This window comes from Myiozetetes cayanensis, unplaced genomic scaffold (genome assembly GCF_022539395.1).
Source record: "Myiozetetes cayanensis isolate MyiCay16 unplaced genomic scaffold, myiCay2020 scf10, whole genome shotgun sequence".
Lineage (NCBI taxonomy): Eukaryota > Metazoa > Chordata > Aves > Passeriformes > Tyrannidae > Myiozetetes > Myiozetetes cayanensis.
In genome coordinates this window covers 17,427,924-17,449,737 of record NW_026086605.1, presented here as the reverse complement: position 1 = coordinate 17,449,737, position 21,814 = coordinate 17,427,924, and the positions used below count along the sequence as shown (strand labels likewise).

General features: G+C 40.4%; 1 protein-coding gene across 8 annotated transcripts in view; it reads right to left on the bottom strand.

Moving 5' to 3' along the window:
• PANK1 (pantothenate kinase 1) overlaps window positions 1-21,814 on the bottom strand; it is a 42,281-nt gene that overhangs the window by 19,400 nt on the left and 1,067 nt on the right. For 2 of the 8 annotated variants that reach the window (XM_050334632.1, XM_050334611.1), the window contains exons 2-4: window positions 21,195-21,313; window positions 16,270-16,400; window positions 11,470-11,582 (exon numbers count right to left, since the gene is read on the bottom strand). In XM_050334632.1, coding sequence (XP_050190589.1) covers window positions 11,470-11,481 — 12 coding nt within the window. In that variant the 5' untranslated portion in view covers window positions 11,482-11,582; window positions 16,270-16,400; window positions 21,195-21,313. Of the gene's footprint in view, window positions 1-4,885; window positions 5,010-5,384; window positions 5,656-11,469; window positions 11,583-15,031; window positions 15,335-16,269; window positions 16,817-21,194; window positions 21,314-21,814 lie in introns of those variants that run through there. The other 6 variants (XM_050334616.1, XM_050334598.1, XM_050334624.1 and 3 more) reach the window with 6 other exon arrangements.

The following is a 21,814-nucleotide window of genomic DNA, read 5'->3' as shown; positions in this document are numbered from 1 at the left end:
CATGTCAAGTACTAACAGCTGAGATTTATTCATAAATGACTGCCAAGACATTTAATTTTATATCTTAACATTTTGAGGGGTTGTAACTAAATCATTTACAAAGTGTAAGTACTTTGGAAAGCAACTATGAAGTTATTTCAAGTCTCTATAGTTCTTGGGATAGGAACATACAATGCTTGCATTTAAAAAGCAAGCAGAAATACCAGGACACTTCTTTGTTAGCTTATTTTCTCTACGAATCTAAGTTCTTTTCATTTTGCTTGTTGTGAGCCAAATGGAGAGCTGCAGAAAGAAAGAAAATTTGCTTTTAGAACAGCAGCAGTTTTCTTCAGCATAAATAAAGAGCCCTAGCTCAGTCAGCAAAAGCAGGTATTTCAGTTATGCAGAACAGCAGCTTAGTTTTCTTCACAGCTTTTAGAACCAACTATCTGTTGGAATCACTTGCAATAAAAACACCAAGTCTCCAGGTTCCTGAAATTCACACTGAAATTCACATAACTTCTGTACAACTGGAGTGACAGTAAACACACTTCTGCATTCTAGTGATTATTTAAAAAAAATATTCATTGTACCTTTTGTTACTATCAATATGTTCCAAAACTGAAACACCATCAGTTCTTTTCAGTATCTTGAGATAATTCATCTCAGCTGGTACCTATACACTTCAGCTTTCCTGACGCCACTGAATGAGGTGCTCATGGGAGCGTGCAGGCAGATGGGAAGGTGTTCCTGGGCTTTGCTGCCTCTCTGAATACATGGAATAAGATGATTCAGAGGCCATCCAGATTATCAGAGCCCACAGCACTACAACCAGGGGGTATGAAAGAAAGAAAAGTATAGATAAGGTCTCCACAGACTTGAGGGAATGGTAGAAAAATTGTGGAGGTGGTTTTTTACTGTTTTGGGTTGTTTGTGGTTTTTGTTGGTCTGTTTCAAACTGAAAGTCCAGCATTTCATTGACAGCCTGAATAAACGTCCAGTTTCTTGAATTATAAAAAGCCAGGAAAGCAAGGAGGGGAAAGTAAAATCCATCACACACATCTTGGGCTGATGGCAGTTAGTCAAAATTGTGTGACTTACTATGAGCAAGGAAGACACTGGATATGTTGCAGAAATGCTTTCACAATCTAAAAACATTGCAGTTCTTAACTAAAATTGTCTGATGAGGCTCATGAGCTGATTTTTCACTTTTCAGGAGCAGGTATGCAACATACCTATTGAATCAATAGAAACTATTACTGTGGTGAAAACAGAACTATGCTACTGTGTTGCTACACAGCAGTAAGTCATGAAAAATAACACCATAAAATCTACTTCTAGGTCCCAGCATCAATATGATCCATGTTTTCCTAAAGGACTAGCATAAATCAAAGACTCTGCTTATCTTCTTGAGAAAATTAATTCACTTTATGTTAATAGCCTGTATGTAAGTGATAACTACTTACTGGTTTGTTACCTTGAGATAAAAATCTGTACTAGTCCAAAATATAGCTACAGAAGCATGTGACAATGCAAAGAGAAGGTATCTACAGCATTGCATAACTAGGTAATCTGATGCACACCAACAGCTGTGCTATCTGGGGCAAAGGTTCACTCATGAGAAATTCCATGACACATTTTACCTAGTTTCTGCATCAACTCTCAAGAGTATGAACCTATCAGGCTATTTCAACAAGGCATTATTACATTCAGATTTCAACACATGGGATTTTTTAAAATCTTACCATTAGCTTACAATATAAGGATATAAGGAGGGTATGTGGAAAGTAAATATCAAATCATAACACTCTCTTCACTACAAGAGCTCAGGGGAAGCAAGAATGAAAGGGAATTCCTAGATCATCAAGTAACATTTACCCCATTAAGAAGATAACCAAGGGTAATCCTGTTCATACATTTAAACAACTGCGACATAAGGTTAGCTGAATCTTTTTACTCCCCAACTCTTAGAAAGAGGTTGTGCCTGAATCCTTCTGGTTAGAACTTTCTTCTTTTTACCTGGGCCCTAGATTTATTCATGATCAACCTGCAGCAGCTTCTTCTTTGGCCAAAACTGTTTCAGCTTATACATCTCTCTTACAAGACCTGTATTACCTCAATTAAGACACAGTATCTCTATTTTCATAACAGTAATTTGAATGGGGGTATCAATACTCTGATATCTTAGTCATAAATATCTCACATTAAATATCTTAGGTTCAGCTGCTTTTCTTTCTGAGCCCACATATGTTGAAATCCTATTACTTCATTTACATTTCATTTACATTACTTGACCTTGATGGCCTAAAAACTTTTTTCATTGGATCCAGAAGAGGTGAGAGAGCCAAGAATGGTAACAGGGAAAAAAAAAATCAAGAGACCCACAAAATGGCATAGTATTCTCACAGCTTCTGAAAACTGATTTTTATTAAAAAAAGAAACTGATAATAGCTTACATATCTTTTTCAATTACTTCTTCCTGTTTTATACAGTTATAAAAATACATAAAATGGACAATTTTTTTTTATTTTGAACAAAAATAGAATATGTACATCAAAAATTATTATATCTGCTTAGTAATGGAAGTTTCTTCAAACCTTACAAAGCTAGAGCAAAATAAATCATGTACATGTATCAGGTGAAGCCTTACAGTTAATCTTCAGCAGCAAGGGCTTATTGAATGTCTAACTCCTCACCAGAAAAAAACAAAACACTAAAACACACAACCAAAACCCCAAAAACCCAAACCAAAAAACAACCAACCAACAAACAAAAAACAAACCAAACAACCAAAAACCCACCCACCAAAACACAAAACCCCACAAACAAAAAAAACCCCAAACCAACCAAACCCCAAAAAATTCAAACCCAAAAGCACAGAGCTGTTTGTTATACAGGCACAACCATCCACACATATTGACACAAAACTTATCCACACAAAACTGACACAAGTCTAATACCCCTGACAACTCATCTTGTTAAACTAGAAAAAAAACAAAGACAAGATTCTCAGCAGAAGCAGCACTAGGTGAGTCTTCTCTCACTGCAGAATTGTCAGCAAAGCACACTGGTTTCACAGGGAATCTTCCCTTCTCAGAGGGGAAAAAGACTTGGGAATATAGAATTCTACCTCACTTTCTCAGAAAGTAAAAACAATCAAGAAAACATAAGGGTTTAAAAGAATAACTGCTGCAGAAACATAGGTTTCCTTTGCTGAAATATTGGGAAATGCCAATTATCTCATTATCTTCTCCACCACACAAAGCAAACCCCACAATCTATACTGAAGTAGCACATGCCATGTGGCAACTGCACTTCATTTTGCAATGTGCCCTTAAGCACAGAACAAACATCTGCAAAGGCCAGGATTAAAAAAACCAAACAAACCAGTAAAATGGTACTATGTAGTATTCATAGATCAGGATGCAGTGGAAACCTATGCAGTAGCAGAACAATTAGAGTAATAATTCAGTGAATTTTTAAAGCTGGTGACAATATGATGTCATAATTTCCCGCACAGCTAATAATTTCAAATTTATTCTAGTAAAAAATAAACTATATAAATTAAAAAGTATATTTGAAGTATTCATGCATTTTAATAAGCAAAGAAACTGCCCACAAAATAGTTCTACAAAGCACTTCCCTCACTTGCTGTATCCATTGTCATCTCATGAAAACCCCACAACTGAAGATTCAGTTGTCATGCATCTTGGGCAATGGAGCCAGTCACCTACAACTCCGATGGGCTCTTTTTTCCCCTCAAGATGGGATGGAAAACCCAAAATCCTCATTCTTTTGCAATCAAGTGATTACATGAATATCTAAAAGCTTTATTCTTTGCTTCAAAATAGGTTTTACTATTATGGAGAGTTTGATATGCAAGTGCTGACTCTTCTTAGTTACACCAAATCAAAACATACCCTCATCCCAGTTCTGCAGGTTTTGTTCATGAATGAAAATGAAGTGAAGCTGGTTAAAGACTACAAAACCAGTTTGTGACAGAGAATGATCTGCTCACTGATATGTTAAATTTGATAGAAGACTAAATTAACTATCAAAAGGTAATGCAAGCATTACATGATTAATCAATCAGAGAACATTCTAAGGGAAAGTGGTATGTGTAGCTGAGCAAAAACATTTAAAAAGCCAGAAAAGGCTCTGGCTAATATGCAGTCCTGTGAAAGCTGCAGCTCCTCAAGGCTGTTTCTGAGTATTCTGTTCAGCTTATACAGATAAGTTTTTAAAATTCATTTCAAAACAAAGAAAAAAACCACCAGAGTAGCTGAGTGCACATTACTTCCTACTGAGTAGAAACACCTTTAAGTCTTGGCAGTGGGTAGCTGTGATTCTGACTATCCCCGACTACCCTTTTGGAACATGCTGAACTTTTAACAAAGAAGCAAAACATTTGTTGCCTTTATTTGAAGGGCTAGCAAAGTGAGAGTGCAAAGAAATTCAATACTTTTTCCATCAGATTGTTTTACTTCTAGAGTTTACTATGGAATTATTCAATACCTCCATACTTACAAGTAAGAAGTTAGCTATGATCAAGTAAGTGAAACTATTAATCAACAAATCATGTAAAATGAAGCATATTACAAATATGAGTTTTGGATTACACAGCCTTAAAACCAAGCCTGAAAATAGACAGCTAGTTCATTAACACCTCCCAAACCGACTAATTAAAAGCCACAGGAGATGTTTCTGTGAAACATATTACAAATTTAACGTGTTCGCAATATATTTTTCCCCTCAGTCAGAATAGCTTGCCCTGGGTTCCCAGATCTACTTCTTTCTTAAATCTATCAAAGTTTGGAATACGAGCACCGACTGAGCGTGCAGAGCCTTCCCACGCTCCAGAGCGCCCCGATCGCCCCCGCCGGGACGCCGGCCCGGCGTTACTTACAGTGCTGCTTGTGCACTATGAGCTTCATGAGCACGGCGAGGAGGCGGAGATGCCGGCAGGACCCTGGGTGCCGCTGGGCGAAGAGCGGCCGCCCGCCGGCCGCCCCGCGTTTGTGCGGGGCCGCCGCTCCCCGCCCGCCGCCGCCCCATTGGCGCGGGGCGGGCCCGGCCCACGCCGGAGCGGGGCCGTGCCCGGGCGCCGCCGTCGCATTGGCCGCGCGGGGCCCTCGCTCCGCCCTGCCGGCGCCCGCCGGGGGCGGGGGGCGGAACGCCCGCGGTGCGGAGCGGAGCCGGGCGGCCGCCAGCCCCGGCCGGGCGGCGCTCCGCAGGGAAGGAGGGAGGGAGGGAGGAGGAAGGAGGAGGGAGGGAGGGAGGCGGCGCGGGACCCGCCTGACACGGGGCCAGCGCCGAGCCCCGCCGGGCCGAGCTGCGGCAGCGCCGCGCCGAGGGGAGGGGTCCGGGCGGGCGCCGCTCCGCAGAGCCCCGTGGTTATCACTTACGTGGCCTGTGCCGCCGGCCCGAGTCCACCCTCCGGCGCAGCCTGCATTTCTTGGCCGGCGAGCCGTGGCTGAGCGGCGGCAGCTCCGGGCGGAGCAGCAGCGGGTGCGGCGCCTCCCCGCAGCCGCCGTTGCTCAGCGGCGGCCCCGAGGGGTGGAAGCCGTTCTGCAGCAGCCCGCCGAGCAGCGAGCAGGAGGCGGCGGCGGGCGGCGGCGGCCCCGCCGGGGCGGAGGGCTTAGCGCGGAGCCGCTCGCCCATAGCGGCCGCCTGTCCCCTTTGTGTGCCGGCTCAGCCCCGGCTGGGCGCGGCGGAGGCTCCGCTCATGCCGGTGCCCGTGCCCGCAGCCCCGCGCTGGATGCGGCGCCCGCCCCCCCCGGCGCACGGCGCACGCGTCCTGCCCGCAGCGCTGCGGAGGGGCGGCCGCCGCCCTCGCCGGGGACGCGGCGACCCCCCCACCGGGCAGCGTGCGCGCTCCCGGCGCCGCGCCCCGCACCTGCGGGCCCCGCCGGCAGCCGCGGGAGCGCGCCGGGCAGCGGGAGCGGGCGGGCACGGCCGCCCCCCGAGCTGCCCCCGGTACAACTGCGGGGTGGGCTGGCCCCGCGACCCTGCTCGGTCCCCTGGGACCGGCTGCGGTGTCATTTTCGCCTCGGCGTGCCCTGACGCACACTCGTGACTCAGGTATCTGTGTCTCGGAGGCCTCCGTGCACTCCTCGTACTCCCTAGGCACACCTCGTACCTCACACAAAGTTATTCGGCATCAACGTTCAAGTTTTTGTCTACATTATCACGTGCCAGTCAACAGCTTAAAGGGACTAGTATGACCTTGAACGAGTTTGACCTCATGCTTTTTTTTTAGTATCTTGGTTTTCCCTGAGCAGCACTGATAATCTTGTGACTGTGATTTATTCGCTGACCGCTGAGACATCCAAGTGTAAAGACACATTTTCTGAATGAAATGTACCAAATATCAAGTGGAGATAAAATGAAACTGGCTGAGCTGTACTCTGGTGTCAATGTGTATACTTGAAAAGAAACACTAATTGAATCTTTCAGTGCACGTGAAGGTCATTTCTTTATACAAACTGCCAGTCACTACATGCACAGTTGTCCTTTAAGTAAAAATAGGTCCCATAATGGCTCCTCCTCACACCTAGAATTAGTACGGGACATGGGCCCTCCACTGTAGAACACCTACCAAGAATGAAGAGCTATTATAACTGCCTACAGAAGAAATTGCTTCATGAGAGGTTACATGACATTCTTTCTACTTGTCTGCAACAAGAACATTATGTTTAGGTAACTGGAAGGAAGCAATAGAAACACATACGCACCAAGCTGGGAAAATCTTGAAGAAAGAGTGTTTGAGAACAAAGGAAAATTTTCTTCCTAAAACCCTGTAACTGATGTTCTGAAGATGATTTAAACTCTTAAAATTTTATTCATACCCTAATGCATAAGCACTTGCTGTAATTGCCAGCCTTAAAGTAATTGCACTGAAGAGGGTAGGAAGGAAGACTGGCTACACACATTTACTGCTAGAAGGAGCTGTAGTGCTTCCAAAACCGTGAAATTCTCTGAGAACTCCCTAACTTAACTAATTATTTTTAAACTATAAAGCTGAAGGGTGCTGCCTGGAATGGCACAGACCTTCATGGCAGTGCTAGGCAGCTGGCTGGGTACGCTTTGTGATCTTTACTTATCAAGTCAGACCTCTCAGGGCATGGGGAATCCTCACTGCCATTGTCCTCAGCTGCTAACAGTTGTCCCCTTCTCTGTCCCTCCACAGAAACTGACTGCACACACAGCCAGCCACATGCAGAACCTGGGACCATTCCTGGAAGTCTGTTTTTCCCTGCAATTGCTGGGAGCAGACACATGAGCAGTTACTGTATCTCAGCTGAGGAGTGGCAACTTTACCTTACTCCAAAAAAAGGAAGTGCACCTTTAATTGCACACTGAAATTTCCTTGTGGTAGGAGAGCAGTTCTTCCATTAACTCTGCAATGGAATACTGTACCTGTTTCAAGTATTGTGCCCAGTTTTAGGCTTCTAAAACACTTGTGGAATAACTAACAAAGGATTACATAAAAACATCGAGTTTTAGTCTATGAAATGAAAGATTTGAAGGGTCATTCACTTCTGGAACAGGTAGCAGCAAAGGAAATACATCACAGTTGCTGAGAAACAAGAAAATTCCTAAGTGCAGTTAGGGAAATTCACTTTACACTGGAGGCAGACATTTCCTAGCATGAAGTTAGACAATCATTAGACTTAACTGGAAGACTCAACTGTCCACTGCTGACGAGTATTTAGGAAAAGTTAAATATTTGTGAGGAACAGTCTAGGCAGAGTTGATCCAGACTTGCAGCAAGGAGAGGACATGTTTTTGAGGTTCTTTCCAATCTTTTATTTCTAATTAAATATTTCCCCAATACTTTGCTGTAAATATCGCACAATTAGGCCCCAGATAGAAGTGGACTGGACTGTGCTGCATGGAAGAAGTAGATCAGGAAATACTGTTAGGATATCATCCAAATCACTGACAAGTTCAGGGGGAGTAGAGACCAATGGCATATAACAACAAATGTCACCTCAGATTATGCTAGAGAAAATATTACAGCAGTGAAATGATAAAGACTGTCCAAATCAAGTGACAGGCTTTATATACAGGGACAGATTAATTTGTAAGAGTGCAAGTTTCCCTGTCGCGTAAACTGTCCAGCAGGAATGGATATAAACACTTTCCAAACCTTCAATTGTGGAAAGATTGTTTCAAACCAAGGTGCTGCTTTATCAAAACAATTTCCCTCTTGTACTTATGAATATCACATGAATGGATTTCTGCATTGTAAAATACCGTCTTTTTCACACTATTTTTGTTTACACTTGTTTAATTTTGGAAGGAGCTCTTAGAAGGGGCTTACATACACTTTTCAGTTTTGATTTCACAAATCTTCTGCATTGTAAACCAAGACAAAGGGAATAAGATTAGAGTCTGTTTAATGTATTATCTGGAAGGATTTAAAATTAAAGAATCTCATGTCCTTAGGTGTATACAGAATTGCTTATTTTGGGCACAGGCAAATTATAGTGTAATCCACTTGGCATTCAGGGGGAAAAAGACATGAGTCTTTTGAATTAATAAAGCTGAAACTTGGAGAAAATGAACTGTTCAGCCTAATTTGCACCAGCTGTGAGCCACAGGTAGGACCACAGCACCCAATTTTATGAACTCACTTCCTGATGTAGTGATGTGAAGAGCCCGTGCTCTTCTGCACAGGGCTAGGCTGGTGATGTGAAGGCTTTAACATTATACTTAGTATTTGAAAATTTGGAACATCATAGAAAACATAATCCAGAAGAAATATGACAGAAGTAATAATGTCACATCCTCCAAACAGAACAAAAAGAAGCAATAAACTGTCCTGAGCAGTTGGCTCAACTGCCAGAGTCTGCTGGGTTTTCACTGATATTATTTATGAGACAGCACAACTGGCTGCAAGCAGGTATTGGTTTTAAGAGGTACCGCACTCCCTTGTCTTCATACCACACATACATGTTCAGTAAGTTACTGCCCACACTCTACATCCACTTATATTACCTTCTATATACTTTATATATATTTCAATTGCTGCAAATCAAGAACTAGTTGGAACATCTCTGTCCATGAAGTTATGGCATGTATTACAAATTCAGTTTATAATGGGACAAATAAAGTAAATTTTTTCTCTTTCTTTTACTCCAACTTTCTAAACAAACCCTGTTTGCCAGTTTTCAGTCTAATTTGCAAGACAGCAATCCAGACAGAATCTAGGTACAATACTGATAAACAACATTAAGGATGATTCCAGTTCTTTCAAAATTAATGTTTACTTAGTATTGCTGTCTTTCTGAACTCGAGTAGGTGGAAACTACTTGTTTATTTTAAAATATTTCCCCATATATTTCACTGTAAACCAGCAATCTGGTGGTGAAAGGACTACAAACACATTGTATGCAGAAGAATCCAGGACATAAATGGACTCAGAACTGAGTGAACAAGTCTGCTGTACTGACTCACTGCATTTAAGACATTTTCACAGCAAACACTCCATGGATTATTTCATACTTGCCTGTGCTTCAGACACTCAGCTTTCTATCACCTTTTTTTATTTGTTTATAAACCCAGAGGGCAAGGCTGCAATTCTCTAACTCTCTGAGTCAGTTTCAACAAACTACTGACTACTTTGCACTTAAGATACTTGTCCATGGGATCAAAAGTGCTGTGGTCTAGCCTTTACAGTTTCAAAATCATTGGAACAAAAAAACTAAACAAAAAAACCCACCAAAAAAAAACCCAAACCAAAAAAACAAACAAACACCCAACACCCCAAAAAAAACCCACCTAAAAAACACAAAAAAACCAAGGAAATTACCTCACCCTTTCAGGTATGTTATCATCAGGTAACTTGGCCTGAAATTTTTTAGGAACTTATGAGGATTAGCTACTCCTTCCTCATTCCATGGGGCTTCCATAGTCTTGGTCTAAGGCTAAGCTAAAATAAGCATCGAACAAGTGCAGTCCACATGTAATTCCATTACACAAGAACAAAAAAAAAAAAAAGATCTTACAGAGCACCAGTGGTGTTACTGTAATTCAAAGCCAGCTGGCTATAAAGCTTCAGGCTATTTTGGAGAGCAGTGGTAATGAGATGCATGTACATTTCTTCTCAAACCATACAAACTGTATTATGCAATGCAAAGAGTGCAATGAAACAAACTTGTGGTACAGCTGCCTGCAGATTTACATTCAAGGGGCTACTGGCACTCTGCCATTCCTGTTTATATTCTATTCATATTACTTCCATGTTTATCCTGTTTCTACCAGGCAGGACAATCACACTAGTTTTTATTCAACTTTTCCTAATTGAAAATAAAGCAAATACAGTACAGTATAATAAATTAATATAAACTATTAAGAACATTCCTTGCAAAAAATCAGATACTGTTGATTTGTTTTAGGTATATTCACATATCACACATATCAAATGGAAAGCACCAAGTCCAGGAGTCTGTTACTTCTTCCTTCTGTTTAGAACCGGGAAAAAACACCCAAACTGTTTTGGTGTATGCAGTACCTTTGGCAGACACATGGTTTTTTAAAGCTTTTTTTCTCATAAATTGCAGTCAAACATAACTATATAATGACAAGTCATAGATGTGTAAATCAAATGGGGCAAAACAGCTCTAAAACTGTGTAAAATTCTTATCTGGAAAATGCAATGACAAAAGGGACCCAAAGGCCTCTAGTATTACTGGTGTGATCACAGGAAAGCCAGGAAGCCCTACTATGACAACAGCTAGCTAACATGAGAATTCTGCTTTCCTCAAATAGTAAGTCATCTGAGAGGGGAAACTGATTGCAGATGACAGAGGAAATGAAGGGCACAAACTGAAGGGCATAAACTTAAAGAAGACCTGTTGATGTTATGAAGAAAAACCCTGTGGAGTTGAAGCTCATCGCCCCCTCACTTTCACCAAGGGACAGAAACACAGAGAAAGACACTCTGTCTAAGCAGGAACTTTGCTCTGGCAGTCTGAACAGCCCTTACGAGACACGTTCTTTCCCTTTGATGATGAAAAACGCAGCATAGGTAGATCTCGTGGTCCAAGCGCCAAGCTTGGTGTCCAGCCAAGGCAGTTTAAATGCTACATGGAATGCTGAATGGACTAGGACACAGAATCATAGAATGGTTTGGGTTGGAAGGGACCTTAAAGACCATCTAGTTCCAACACCCCTGCCACGTAGAGGGAGGCCACTATCAGATTAGGTTACCCAGGGCCCCAGCAAATCTGGCCGTGAACACTCCCAGGAGTAGGGCATCTGCAACTTCTCTGGGCAACCTGCTCCAGTGCCTCACCATCCTCTGAGTAGAGAATTTACTCCCAACAACATCTAATCTACATTTCTCCTCTCATAGTTTAAAACTGTTCCCCCTTGTCCAATCACTATCTGCCCATGTAATAGAAATGACTTACACATCTAACAGCAACAGCCAAGACTAAGGAACAATAGTCAGAAGAGTACAGAGGCATAGTCTGGTCTTACCATCCTGCCCATCCCTGTGGCCAGACTTTGCAGCGTTCCAAGTAGTTTCTACAGTTATCCTCTGGCAGTTCTGAGATGAGGTTAGAGATTGTGGTTGCTGTCTTTCATCCCAACTGAAAAAAAAGCATGCAGCAGTCACAAAGCAGTGATAACCTTTTCCCTCTAAAGCCTTTCCTGCCAATATCTCGATGTCCAACTACACAATTACTTTAATTTACACTTACTCTCCACAACTTTAGCTGATCCGTGGCAGAGCTGTTGGTGCTCTTCTTTTATAGAAAACAAAAAAACCCAAGTGCTTCTAGACATTTCAAATAAAACTCACCAAATTAGTAACATTTAAAATCTAGTCCCTGATTATTTCTTAGGAGTACCAGCCTATGAAGATAAAGTGGCTGTTAGAGGCAAATAATCTTTTTTTCCCCCATGCCATAGTTTCTATTCTGCAAAGAGCTTTAAAAACCCCAAACAAACTGCTAATGGATTCAAACTATTAGGTATGTAAAAAAAGCTAAAAACCCCATTTCAAATACACTCTCTTTTGCCCCTATCAAATCTATCTTGTACCTAAGTATTTGGCTCAGTGTACTGCTGCTTATCTTTAACTATCAAACTTAAATATTCAAAATGTAATTGGAAAACATGCAACTTCACAACGCACTGATTGAGAAATACTGTTCATCATTATAAAAAAAACTATTGCAACAAGTGGCAGAGCATTTGTTAGAGAAAACAATGGCCTTTGCTCCTGACTGCTCCCCCACAGACAATTATCCTCATGTATTTATACATACTAGTTTTGCTTGCCTGAATGTCTTCACTTTCTTTTCAACTCAGTATTTTTATGTGATCCTTCACAATGCAATCAGGAGGGAAGCAACAGTTTTAAATCAAGCACTTTGAAAGACAGAATGGCTAACAAGTACGAAAGACTCTCTCTTCCTTATTCAGCACTGCCACATCTGAAGAGGAGAAACTGGTTCCACCATCAGGAATCAGCTGTACAGAGATTTTTCACTTGCACTGGTCTGTAGTCCCAGAGCTTAAACGCTGACATGAAATTCACATAAATATAATTACAATGAAATAGGTAACAACAGAGAACTTGACTTCCTATGCCTGTGCGTGAAAGAGGAAAAAAAGGCAACTCTTGGAACTAGCTAGACACATTGCAGACAGAGCTGGCTTACTCCTCTAACTCAGGAGGAAACACAGTGTCAACTAGAGTATTGAAAGGACATAGAGGTTTTATTTTCCTTCTTCTAAAATAGTCCAGGAATGGGAATCAGAGTTAAACAGAAACACGCCACACCTTTAGTATTTCTCCACTAGCAGGGAAGTGTATGTCTGAATGAGGATTCAAGCACATGGTTAAGTCCAGACACCACAACTCATTCAGAGTTAAAACTTTAGTACGATTATGACTGTGCTTTGTGACCTTTCTGTTTAGGTTGAAAAAACATTTAATGTGTCCTTGTGAGATGAAGCTGAAAACACAGATAATAATACTCTAATGCTAATTAGCTTTCAGGTTTTCACAAGATCAATAGAGACTATGTACACACAAAAAAGGAATACCAGAATTATAATCACAGACTTCCATCTTTTCATTACATACATGGTGAAAAAAACCCTGCAATAGAAAATAACTTTCAGGGTCTCTCCTGCATAGGAGGCAATTTGCATTTCATTGCAGGAATCTTAGCGTCACCAAAATATTTGTTTTCTTGTAACAAAACATAACTAATACAAACACACACTTGGTCTAATGGGAATTTAAGTCTCAAAGATACTATATGGGTTTTCAAAACGAGTTCTTTTAAACAATTATTAACCTGAAAGGGTCTAAGAAACATATTTGCCAAGTGCCATGGAGTGCAAAGATTTTGTATTATCTTGTCCCTGGAATACCCTGGGACATTACTTTGGCACTCAAATAGAAAGTCCTAATTATACACATTTATTGTTCTTTTCAACCCAAAATGGTAAATCAGTCTTTGACCTCATGAACACTGCTAACCAAATTGGTTGTATTTATCCTTAATTTTCTCATGGAAGTCAGATAAAGAAGCTACAGTTTCTTTTGGTGCCAGCAATGTCACACATAGAATGAGAAAACAAAACCACTGTGTATCTCCTATATAAGAGGAGACAGATACTTTCTTTTGTTTAGAAAACCCTTTTATATTCACTGAAAACAGAACTGATATAGCTAAGACATCTATCCCTCATATTTTTTGCCTGACTGCTCTAAAAGTAGTAAGCACTAACTGATTTGCTTTCTCTCCATTTATAAAATTTACTTAATATACCAAAGGTGATATTCCTCTTAAAAGGAAAGGGGGAAACAAAACAACAAACAAAAAAAAATTTAAAACAAAACAAACTAACAAAAAGATAAAAAATAAGCAGAACAAGCACATAAATCAGAAAGGTACAGCTACCCTGTCAGATAAAGCTATGGAGGGTATGAGAAAAATACCGATGCAATAGTTATAAGGCATCAGTGGTCATGGACTGCAAATAACAGAATACCCGCAAATGACATGACATTAATCTCCATTCACAGGCACAACTGCAATCTGATATAAGCTGAAAGTGATATGTGTGACCTAAAAACCTAAACCAAAAAAAGATGTCTGATTTATCACGTCCTTATTATTGTCAGTTTTCAGACCTCAGATCCTCCTAGAACAAAAGAACACATACATAAACAAAGTCATTTTTAGAGATTAATTCCTATATTTTGAGGCAAATGCAAAGAGCACCATTGATTGACACATCATGACTACTTTCATAGGAAGAGCAAAGATAAACGATCAGTGAAACATGAACCAAAAAAACCCTCAGAAAAAACATGCAAAAAAAGCATATCTTTCCTGCAGAGAGAAATCAGGCTGGAACCCTAATTTCAGTGAACTAAAAAGTCTGTGATTAAAACAAAAATCCCACAGCTCTCCACCCCTAATCACCAACCAAGTTTAGATTTGATTATAAGTAGATTGACTTCAGTCACAGTACAGAGTGATATAAGGAAAAAGGAAGTAGACATAACATAGCTCTGATTTTAAATACTTTGGAACTACGTAGTGCTCTGTACCCACAGATCTTCAGACCCTTCACAAAATGCAAATAACTGTTCCTCTTTCCTCTCATTCAAAGAAATAAAAGCAACAATGATAAAACAAAAAATAGTGAGAACTGACAAAGGAAGGACCTGCAGACAGGTCTCACCTTCAAACTGAAATCTGTATTTGGACCAGTTTGACCCAAAGTAGAAATTGAAATACTCATGCCCCTCAACTGGAAAATTTAGCAGCAGAATTCCAGAGTCATTCTCAGATTTTTAACCCGTTTGCCTAGTAGGGTCAGTGCTGAAATGGAAATATGAAATTCTGATGATTTTCAAACATAAGTCTACCTTAATTTTCTTACCAAAATTCCCACTTCTCTCACTCACAGATTTAAGAAACAGCTTCAGTTCCCCAGAAGCTGTACTTTCAGCAAAACTGGCTATTAATCTAGCAGTGCTTTAGGTAGGCTGATTAGCAGCTGAACTTACATTTCATCAGACAGAGAACAAGCTGTCTTCCATTTTTTATGGCAGGGCTCTGGAAAGACTCCTCCTTCATGCTGCTTATTGAAAACAGGATCCATTTAAATTTAAAAACAAATAAACAAACAAAACCCTTTGCTTGCAGTTTCAGCAAATTAATTCATCAGTATTATCCTCCTTTGTTGAAGTTCCTCGAGCCTATTAGAAACACACATTTTCACTTTACTGATGTTTTGCTGTTCTGCTTGTAAGATTCAGTGAACAGCTGCCTATTTATCTTTGCATGTACATCCACACAAGTTGTGTCATCTGGCCATTACCAGTGTGATCAAAGTTCCAAGCACACAGGTAACTGACCTCAAACCACAGTGTTTGAAGTCCTTGTTTGACATGATTTGTGTTACTCTCTACGTCAATAGTTATTTCATCTGTTACATTTAGTGGCCAGTCTTCGCGAGCGAAGATCCGGGGAAGGTCTTTACACCTTCCAGCCTGCGCATTGGATTTTTTAGGTGAGACACAGTGTGCGCGGAACTGAGCCCACCCTTTAATCCTAAGGTTCATCTGCCGGGGCCAAGCGAGCTTGGACGGTGGCAGCGAGGTCCTTAGGACATAGATGAGTTGCCTTTTTTTAAGGGCTAACGAGCTCCATCTGCCCGGGAGTGGCCCTGACTGGGAATCGAACCCAGGCCTCGGCGGTGACAGCGCCGCGCCCTTACCACTAGACCACCAGGGGCTCCATCTGTTACATTTACAACTAAACAAAATGATGAGAATAGAAACCACTCAACACAGCTTTCTTAAGACATTCTCCGGTCTCAGTACAGGAATAATTTCAACTATACTAGCAAATAGCCTACTTTATAAGAATAAGGCTATATAGTATCTGCAATGAACACGATTAATTTCTAATGTTGCTATAAATGTAGTATCTCAATTTAAAAATCATAGTTGAGAAACATGAACATCTCACTAAAATATGCCAGACTTTCTTCTTCATTGCTTCAGCTGAAAATCATTCAGAACTATTACAGTAAGATTGTGTTTCATATTTTCATCGCGTGATGAACACCCAACAGGGAGGCAACATGACTTCTTTAGGGAAGAGTGTATGTATAGCCAAATGAAACTGGGTTCCCAATAACCAGTGACACTGCACTTCAATATGAGTTTATGATACAGAGGAAGAAGAAGAACAAAGGCAACTGAGTGGGGTGAAAGGGGAAGATGAGTAACAGACTTACCCAATAAGAGGCCAGAAATCCCAAGTTTATAGTCTGTGTTCTCTTCCCTTTATAGGCAGGCACCGGCATTAGTTGTGGTTTCATCAGATCAGACCTGCATTGTGATAGTACCTTACAAAGGTGGAGCCAAGCTGGAGTGAGGAGGGCAGGGAAAGACAAAGACACAAAACAGAAAGAGTGGGTTAGAGGCAACAACACGGTATCATATCCATCCCAAGCAAAAATGGCATGAATCTTCCCATCATTCCCATATCAATGTTCTCAACAGTATTCAAACAATTTATTAAGAATTCTGAGGTGAAAAGTTTATTCAGAGGAATGCTCATATGATGAGGCTTTAATAAACCACCGTTCCTGGACGGAAAGAAATACATAGCACATTAGATTTTCCTGGTCCAAGTACACTGCTGAGACTCTTGGTGGACACATCTGCTTTAGACACCCAGAAGCTACACCATCCACCTAAAACTGAAAACAAGACATCAGATTAAAGAAATGTACATGTGTAATACATCCTTAAGCAGCACTTGTGGCATAATTTGCAGGGTATAGCTACATTTGTTATACCCAAAATCAAGCCTCATGTTTAGTTGTAACAGCAACAGCCAGTAGCATCTATTTCTGAGTCACTTGTCTTGGATAATTAGTTTGCCAAGAGCATGAGTCATCGAGTCAGAAATTAGAGAATGACTCATTTCTAACTTTATACTAATATTATACTTAAAAATAAAAAGGACTCCTCTCTTATCCCAAAATTGTTTAATGTTTTGGTTCTTTTCACAATGCCAAAATGTGCTTTATATAGAAAATCTGGATTAATTGTTGGAATAATTATCTTCTCTTTATAATGCCATTCACTCAGAAAGATCTTATGGTGCTTTATAAATGTGTGTGTATTTTTCAGTGCACCCACATATATGATGAAGTGTGGCAGTACTTGCCAACACTACACAAAAGCACCTGACTGAATTTGCAGTCAGATCCTGTAATTTGTTGCAACAAGAAAGGAAAATTCAGATGCACAAAACTGAATCAGTAACAGTGAAATGTTGCTGTTTACATCTTTTGGCAAAATCGGGTTCATTCTGACTACAAAGGGTCAGATCAGCCAGTACTTGGTAAAACTCTTCATTTCAGTGGGAATCTTCCAATTTCTTCAGATTTCAGCTGTGACCCAAGATTCAGTAAGGAGGGCTGACTTGTTTCCTAACTCTGCTTATTCTTGGCTCCAGCATGTTGTGACAACATGAGGCAGGGCAGCATCAAATTGAGAACAAGATGTTGAACTGCATTTGGAAATAATCTCGAACTTGGCAAGTCTGGTTATGCCCAAAGACTGCAATCCAGGCAGCCACCTGCATATTTGAGTCCTTGCTGAAGAATTGCCAAAGATGTAACTTCACACACAATTTAGTCAATCTAAGACTGCCTAACACAAGAGAAGCAGCCCTGCCCTCCTGTCCTAGCAGCACTTCTGCCTGCTCTTCTGCTGTTCCAGCATCTACCTGGCCACAGAAATCTACTTGCCGATTTGGTTGAAAATAATGGCATAAAAATGTGTTAAAAAAAATCAGCTGCTCATTAGTCCACCCTCTGAGAAGCAACCGAGACTTCAAGAGTTTTCCTCATCTTTCGTCTGCTGGTCCCCTATGGATGAACAAGACTTCTCTTCAAGGACTGCAGAGAGCACTGTTGTCCCATTGCATGGCACAAATACAGACTCTTTTTTTCAGGAGTATGATTTTGTTCTACTCAGGGCAGATGTCTAGCTTGCATCAAACTCTCTGCCTTCTGTTTTTTCTACAGGCTGGGCAATGCTCAGCCTGCAATATAGTAAAATATAAGCTTTAAAAAAAAAAAAAAGAAAAAGATGAGCTCACAACAAAACAGGAATGCCCTGAGCCATTTGCTATTGTCAAAGAACCCTTATTTTCAAGTCCTTTAAAGATAAGTCACTGGTTAAGAAATTTGTTTTCTAAATGCTCATTCCTTGTCCTTTTATCGTACTGTAGGATAACTATGTTACCGAAAACTAGACATTAATTCTGATATCTAAACTAAGAGGCTAATGAAGAAAGCAAGGTTCCTCCAGAGGGTAATTTGGATTACACTTCTATTGCTTAGCGGTGCCATGCAACACAAGTGCACTTCCAGAATAAGAGTTTAACTTAGGCCTGAATCCATTCTGAGCATTTCTCCCCACTGGCTGCACAGGAAGCTCAAGTTAAAACATCTGAAGGTCAGTGGTGTGACTTTATCACTCCAATCACATCTTCACATGAGTTAAAGCAGAAGCCCTGAGTGCCCAAAGCCATGAGGACATTCCAAGGAAGGGTACATAATGTCAGAGAACAGCACTGGTTTCTGAGGTCAAGACAGCCGGTTGACACTTGACAAGAATAAAAGAAGCTCTCTCTTGGGTGTCCGAGTCAGAAAGATGAGAAATACTACACTGAAATACTGTAATGGCTACACTGTCTGCTCCTTGGATTTAGCCCATGTAATTTGAGCAGTAAGCTTCTTGCTCTTGATCCACATCTTTTTGAAGATATATATATTTTTGAGACAATGAAGTGTCCAGTCTTTTGGCTTCTAAACAGAACTTATATACATATGTACACACACAGCCTCCTTTAGTGGAAATCTTTCAGTTTCTTCAGCTATCAGTTATATATCTGATATGTATTTAGATATATCTTGGTATCTTGGCCAGTTTCCCTATTTCAAAATTGCATTACTCTACATATGTACTGACTTCATGTTCCAATTTACTTATCTTGTTAAGTTTTTAGTAAGATGGCAGAGCAACAACTGAGAATGTAACTTGTAAGAATGTATTTGGTAAACTTTTCAGGGAATGTTCTGAGGGCTCTGAGACCATAAGACAGCTATTTAGAACCTGTATTTCAAATAACACTAAAAAAAAAAAAAAAAGAAACAATATTCTTAAAAAGTAATCCTAAGGATTAAAGCTCGAATTTCTTACACCATGAAGAATTTTCATAAGCAGCTTGGAACAAAATTAAACTTCTGAAACCTCAACTGAAATAAAACTCAAACATATGCTTCATTTTAAGGAAACTCAACCCCGAGATTTTACCTTTAAATTGTGGTTACCCATGCTGGTATTTACACAGCTCTGTGGATGATTGAGAAAGAATCAGTAACACATGGAGAGAAATAAAGTTTTACTAATAAGATTTGGAATGCATCTCCAGCCCTTAACCTGGAGCTTACACTGTCGCGCATAGCAAAGAATGGCAACAGGCCTAGTCTCAGAGCTGGAGCTAAAAAGACATTATGCAAACATTTGCAGAACTTAGGCACAGCTTTAGAAATAAAAAAAGAAAGAAGAAAAAAAGAGAGGGCATTTCAGAGAACCAAGCAAAATTTGGATGCACAGTTCAAATACCTTCATGAAATATAAGCAGCATACATGAAAAACATTTCCTGAAGTAGCCAGCGTTTCTGGACTGCATCTTCTGTATCAACAATACTATCCATTTGATGACCAAAGGATATAAAGACTTGAAATCCATAGGAAAACTCTAATGCAAGATCCAGACTATGTGAAAACCTCTTCTCTGTCCAGCACCATTGAGACATCCCTGCCCCAAAGCCACTACCTGTCCCTGGGCCAATGCCTGCCATGCCAGGGAGCACCCATGAGACTCAAGAAGCAGCTCATTGCTTAAAAGAGATGATAAAAGAAAGCATAACTACCTTGATAAAGAAAAATAAGCAAATGAACCGTCTGTGAAGTCATGAATTCATAAGATCAGCTGTGTGTGCATTAGAAATAGTATCACCCTGAAGGTAACTGATGGCAGTGGGGCAGTGAGGATACAGGATAAAATTAAAGGAAATGCACCCACCAGGCTGTGGAAATAAGAAGGATAAATAACACAAACTGCCCTGAAAGATAGGGATTAAAAAGGACTGGCATGGCAGATTACCAGGAGGATTACATAATGCACCATTTTTCTCCAAGACATCTCTGTGACAACGAACAGCAGTGCTCTTGCCAGTTGGCCCCAAACGAACCCTGCAGAAGGACTTGGCCTGCATCCAGGATGGGAAGGCAGTGCTGTCAGGGCACGGGGAACCACAGCAGAACCATGACTGATGAGAGAAAACTGAAATACTTTGTTAATTCCCTGGGGAAGGTGAGTTGAGTACAAAGGAACTGAAGCCAGTTCTGGTTTGGCTGCTGCTCAGATGTGCTGAAGGATGCTGGGCAGTGTTGATCATGTCTCTGATTACTTCTGACAGCGATGTAAAAGCAAGTTGAGAAATGCTGTCTCATAGGGCATACTCGGATGAGTAGACTATCCACAACTTTTGAATCCCATCCAAATAAAAGGCATACAAGTTTCCAAGGGTAATGGTAACAGTCATTTATAGAAATCTTTTCCGCCTGGGAGTGGCAACTTGCTACACAAGTTATAGAGAATTTAAAAAGAAACATAATCAAATTTCAGGGGTGAATGAGTTTCTGAATGCTGTTTTGGCAGCAGATATATTTTTTGCAACTGGCTGTCCTTGCACAAAACGCTTTAAGAAGAATATATTAGTGGAAAGTCATAAAGCTTACGTACATAGATGAAGTTGCTTCATCTCCCATTCCAAAGAAAGTTGGATTGGTTATGCTGACCTAATGTTTTGTTTATCATGGTTTGTGTGAGGCTAGGAACATGTTAGATTGTGGTTTAGTTTGCTCTTTCAGTATGCTGATGGTAGTCCTTTGAGATACAAGTTCAATTTAAAATTTAAAAATGTGCAGTATTATATAAATGGTTTTAGAAATCTAATATTCAAACTCAATGAAAATATTGCCAGTACCATGAGCTTTATTATTATTATGCCCCAGCTTAGCAAGAATAATTTTCTGCAGGACATAGAACCCAATCTTTTTAGGACTATACCTTGCAAAATATTCCAAGATCTTCAATTTTCCTTTCCAACAAGTAGAAGAGAACAGCTGTCAGGTTTGATTCCAGGAGCTAATTTTTCCCTTTCTTACAGAGTCATTCTCAGTCTCCTCCTGGTATGAAAAAGTTGATTTGGTATTAGGCAAGTTCAGTAGTTTTAATGCTGTTTAGGATAGAAAACCAAGATACTTTTTAAAAAGTGAGCCTAAGTTTTAAAGAATGACTTGAAGAACTTTTCAGTTTTGGTAGCAAACTATTTCAAATTTAACATTGCATCATTTTCTGCTGTTAAAACAGACCAACTCTTGCAACACGGCCTACATTCGAACTGAAATCAAGTATACATATTTTACTGATATGACATAACCTCTTTTTAAAGAAAGATAACATTTAATCCTAAAGACAACATCATCAAAGCAGTGGATACAGGATCTGTGTAGAATTATTCCTTTACAGAATTGCTTGGTGTTGCTGGTATTCGTTTCTTCAAATGAAAAACAAATGTTTGGTTTTGGCAGATACTAACTACTTTCAAGTTTCTTGTCCTTTTATTTCAATTAAAAACAGGCAGATATTCCTTATTAAAGTTCAAAGAATTTCTGTCTGATTCTGAG